At 44.2% G+C, this 4,897-nt stretch overlaps 1 protein-coding gene across 5 annotated transcripts in view; it reads left to right on the forward strand.

Moving 5' to 3' along the window:
• ICA1 (islet cell autoantigen 1) overlaps window positions 1-4,595 on the forward strand; it is a 145,553-nt gene extending 140,958 nt beyond the window's left edge. For 3 of the 5 annotated variants that reach the window (XM_007448440.1, XM_007448443.1, XM_007448444.1), the window contains one exon: window positions 4,329-4,450. In XM_007448440.1, the coding sequence (XP_007448502.1) occupies window positions 4,329-4,450 (122 nt within the window). Of the gene's footprint in view, window positions 1-2,004; window positions 2,095-4,328 lie in introns of all 5 variants that reach the window. The other 2 variants (XM_007448441.1, XM_007448442.1) reach the window with 2 other exon arrangements.
• The last annotated feature ends 302 nt before the right edge of the window (window positions 4,596-4,897 follow it).

The following is a 4,897-nucleotide window of genomic DNA, read 5'->3' on the forward strand; positions in this document are numbered from 1 at the left end:
GTAGGGAAAAAGGTAAAATTGACCCAGTTAGATGCTACCTCTTTGAGCTTTATTTGGCACCCAATGAAACTCCAATTTTAACTTTCTACATTTACCACTATTTATGTGATTTGGGTTTAGAAGGAAAATGCCCATGGGCCAATTTTCTGGGAAACAGGGAGGTTATGTTACTCCTGGATTACACCAAATACTGGTCATTTTTAAAAACTGCTTTATTGAACTATAATTTACATACTATGAAATTCACCCATTGTAAGAGAACAGTTCAAGGATTTCTGGTAAATTTTTATTGTGCAGCCATCACCACAGTCTAGTGTTAGAACATTTCCATCTTCCCAAAAAGTTCCTTTAAAATCTGGTGCTTTTCGTTGTTTGTGAATTATGTTAACAACATGTTCAAGTACCTTTCCAATGGATAACAATACTTTTTAAACCCTCTATGTTTTCATCATTTTAGACCCAATAAATAGGTCACAGCCCACCTGTTTCACTTGTCATTGGTTAGTCTTCATAGAGACGTTTGTGTTTACTTGCCTAAAATGAAATAATCAACCAGTGAGTATTATAGCATCTACTGCGCCAAGCATTGCTTTACCATCCCTTAAAGCTTCATAAGTGCACTTCTCATGATTTAAAAGAGTTCTTCAATAGTTTATCTTAATTTCAACACCCATCGTGTGCCAGGTAGTGCACTAAAGGATGTAAAGATGAATAATACATGGTCCCTGCCTTCAAGGGGCTCAGAACTCTAGGAGATGAAACAGAAGTACAAGCTAATCAATATAGTATGATTCTATAATTAGGTCCCTTATTACAAATCTTAGAACGGTAGGGGAAACAAACAGCATTACATCTTATCATTTTTGTGGCATCTACTGAGTGGCTTGCTTGCTTCAGAATTTGGTTTCACTGCCCCAGCTGAACTCTGCCATCTAAACGTGATGTCTCATGGGGGCCTTATCAGAGACAAAACCTTTTCTGTAGAAAACACTTCAACCAGAGCATCCCAGTGAAAGGATACAGTTTTAACCATTTGGACCCAACAGTGGTGCCTCATCTGATGGTCTACGTTTCACAGTGAGAATCAACAATGGACTTAACCCCCACACACCTACCTGTACCACATTAGGTGTTATGGAGCACACTGAAGAAAGAGTTCCCTGTCTCACTGAGAAGACAGGACTTACACATGAAGAATTAAAGCAGACGTGCAAAGAAGTACATGGTAAAGTTCTAAATTAAATGAGTCTTGCTGAAACATCCAGCACAGACAGTAAATACTGGGGGGAAACTAGGCTTGCTTCCCCCAAAGCAGGACTGCTGAATGCCTTTTAATCATTAGGGGCAGGCAGAGCACAGGGGGGCCTTTCAGAACAGTGGGTTAGACAAGATCAATGTCATTTGTAAGGGTACGACATCAAGTTAAGGGGATGTTCTTTCCCCTCGTATATTTGGACTGGACTGCCATTTATTTCTCTGTATTAACTAAACTTCCCAATTTAAATTAGCTGTATGGAAAATAAATGAACTGGATCATATTGGAAGCAGAGAAGACCAGCCATTCCCTAGTTCTGTTGCTACATTTAATGGTGTTCACTTTTTTAAGCTTGCCCCATTTGTGACAGGAAAACAAGGCACTTGATTTCCTTGCAACGCTATTGATAATCTTTGGTGTGACCATGAAAGGATGTCACTTGGTAAGAAAAATGGGTATAAAACTGAAAGCAAACATGCTTTAGCCTTAGCAATTTCTCATTTGCTTTTCAAAATGCAGTCTTTCCCCTAGTTTCCCATACTCTTAAGGTGGGCATGATTATACATATCCAATCTCCCTTAAAACATACTCCGGGTATGAGGAACATGGGAGAAGGGTCTTTGCACACCACCCTCCTCATCTGTCTTTGAAGGCTGTCCGAGTTGAGAGCCATGTGTGTGCCCCAGGAACTGATGGGGCAGTGTAACTGCCCTTCCCCAGATCTAACAACCTCTGGTTTTGAACATTAGGCTGGTCAGAGAGCAATGTCAATCCTACATGTCCTCCATGGCCAGCACCAAAGGCAAGCAGTCCAAGTGGCAGTAGCCCTGCAGTGAAAGGCAATAGTGTTCTATCCGCCCTTCAATGACAGTTGCCTTCATTTTCACTGGCCTGACACCCTTTTCTTTATTTCTTTACTAATTTCCATGTGAGCACCTTGGGTTCAAAGGAGGGGCTGCATGGGTGGAGATTTCGGCATGATCCTAGGAACTAACATTCTAACTTTTTTCCTGGCTTAATGTCCTAATTCATAACTCCCTCTATCAAATCTAATGAGGAAGACTCCAACATCTTTCTCCATGTGACCGGGTGCTCCCCAAGATTGGGTGACAACAGTAAGGGAGAAAAGGCCACTGAGGTTGGCGATCCTTAGCTGAAAATACCATTGCTTCCACCAGACAAGGCATTTGCTTAGTGCTTTTCATGAAGAGCCAGGTGTCTTAGTTGTCAAAAGAGGGCCTTTGGAGCTTGTGAAATCTGTTCTTTTGAGACAAAACATCTGCCTGAGGAAGATCTCATCTGTATTTGCAGCTCTCTCTCTTTCTTTGGTCATCACCCACTTTCCCTGTGTTGACCACAGGAAGTTAAAGGAAGTGTCAATTTTATTATCATCACAAAGCATTCCCTTGATGTTTTTTAGGTGTTGTGCAAATAGTTGCACCTGGTTTTCCCTCCCACAGTGGAGGTCTGGGGAATGTGAGGACCCCCAAGCCCCTGAGGTATAGTTACCTGGCTCTTCACAGCAGGGCCACACCCACCATCGGAAGGTGCTGGGAAGGGGAGGTGAGCATGGAGGGTGTTTTCACTGGTGCTGTCTCTGAGATATCTTGATATTCTCTATCAAGAACACACTAATCCTCCTAAGTCAATCTTGCCCCATACAGTTTCCTTGTGGGACCTCCTACCTGAGTAAAGAAAGAGAAATTACTCCCTTTTTTTAAAAAAAAGTGATGTCTCCCCCGCTCCCACCAAGCTGTATTGAGATCTCTGAAGTCGCACTTTATCATATCAAAATAAACCAAGTGTTTTCGGGGCTAACTGCACACAATGTGAAATTAATGTTACATAATAATAACTTGCACAGTTACTAACTAGTCTTGCTTGCAATAGCTTATCTCTGTAATAGATGCATTGTTATCTCATTCTAAAATAATATATCCACAAGAGACTGAAAAACAGAGGGAGGGGAATCAGAAGTATAAAGTGATCAGTATACTGTCTTAATGTTTAAGTGCTTTTTAGTGAAAAGATCAAAAGCCCTGTGTATGTTGGTATAATCCCATCAATATTCTCTATCACTGTCATATAACCACTTTTAGCAACTTGTGCTACCAGTATTTTTTGAGACTCTTTTCAACCAGATGGCAAGCACATTCCTAGCAGCTCTCAGCTAGAAGGATAACCTGTCAGAGAGACATTTACTTCATGCTTTTGATACCGCCACCCGTTGGAGAAAGAAAAAAAGGCATGGGTCATCCAAGCGAATGAACTTAGATTCTCATGTGGAATGATGTATATAGAGAGGAGCCCCCAGCTTATTTGTAAGTCACTTGCATCAGGCGCTCTTTTGAAAACGTTCTCCTCGTCTGGAAAATAATTAGGCTCTGTAATCGTGGCACTCAAGAAGTTAGGGCAGGTGGTTCGGTGAAAGGACAGCTGAAGGCTGTTCCACTGAGGCTGGAGTGTAAGGGGTATGGGGGCAATTTAGAGCCCAGTGGGGAAGGGGAGGCCTGTCACAGGCTCCCTTCCTCTGATGGGAGAGGGTTAAAGAAGGCAGTGACCTTGAGAGAAGAGGGGCAGTCAGGCCTAGGTGCCATCCCCCCCTCCCCGCTTCTGGACCTGTTGCTTTGAAGGCTGAAAAGAGCAACCACGGTGTTTCTCTTAACCCAGCAGATTTGAAAAGATTCCTCCGGGAAGCACCTTGCTTGAGACATTCAGTCTGGTTTCTGAAATGACTGATATTTCCTGGTGGTGGTGAAGCATGGGGCCTGGGGTTTCAGGCAGCTCTGCGGGCTATGGCCATCGCTGGGTGGAGGTGCAGGTGTGGGTTAACACAAAGGATCACTGTGCATTGAACTGTATAAAGACCATGGTTTAAAAATGTTGCTCAGCCAACCGGCCAACAGGGGGGCATGGAATAATACCCTAACAAGGCTTAGTGACAAAGAGCAATGGGGTTTGTCGGATTGAACGTCCTCCCTCTTCAAGGTGCACCTGGACCCACCTGCCTGCAGCCTGGCAGAGGTGGGAGTTAGCCAGGTAGGTGTGCTCATGTTTGCTCTTCTCTCCCCAGAGCCTGCCAAGCCCTCCTCGGACCTGACTGCCTGGTTCAGCCTTTTCGCCGATCTCGACCCATTATCAAATCCTGATGCTGTTGGGAAAACCGACAAAGAACATGAATTGCTGAATGCATGAGTCTGCAGCCTCCAGGAAGGAGCCCACAGGCGGCTCCAAATCAGCACACTCGGGGGCTTGCAGATGTAGGAAGTGATCAGTATGCTGTTTTAATATTTACGTGCCATTTTAATAAAATGAAAGGGTCAAAGGCCCTGTTTATATTGGTATGATTATTTACTTTTATTTGGTCTAAAGGGTTCCCGTGTGTTCTCTGTGTGGACCTGATGATACAGGGTGGTCTAGGAGCAGTTTCCAGGCCCACCGTTTTCCTGCCCACCACTGCATCGTGGCTGCCGACGTGTCACTGGGCTGCTACAAGGTCGAAGTTCAAATCATAAACCTACTTTTTGTTAGGTTTAAATAAGGTGGCCTACAGCCTCAGAGGCAGCGGGAGGCTAGGGAGGCTTAAATGCCTCCTCTTGTACCCCCTTGCCCGTGTCCCCCCTTAGCGGGGGGGGGGGGGGG

Source organism: Lipotes vexillifer, unplaced genomic scaffold, assembly GCF_000442215.2.
Source record: "Lipotes vexillifer unplaced genomic scaffold, Lipotes_vexillifer_v1.1 scaffold1156, whole genome shotgun sequence".
Lineage (NCBI taxonomy): Eukaryota > Metazoa > Chordata > Mammalia > Artiodactyla > Lipotidae > Lipotes > Lipotes vexillifer.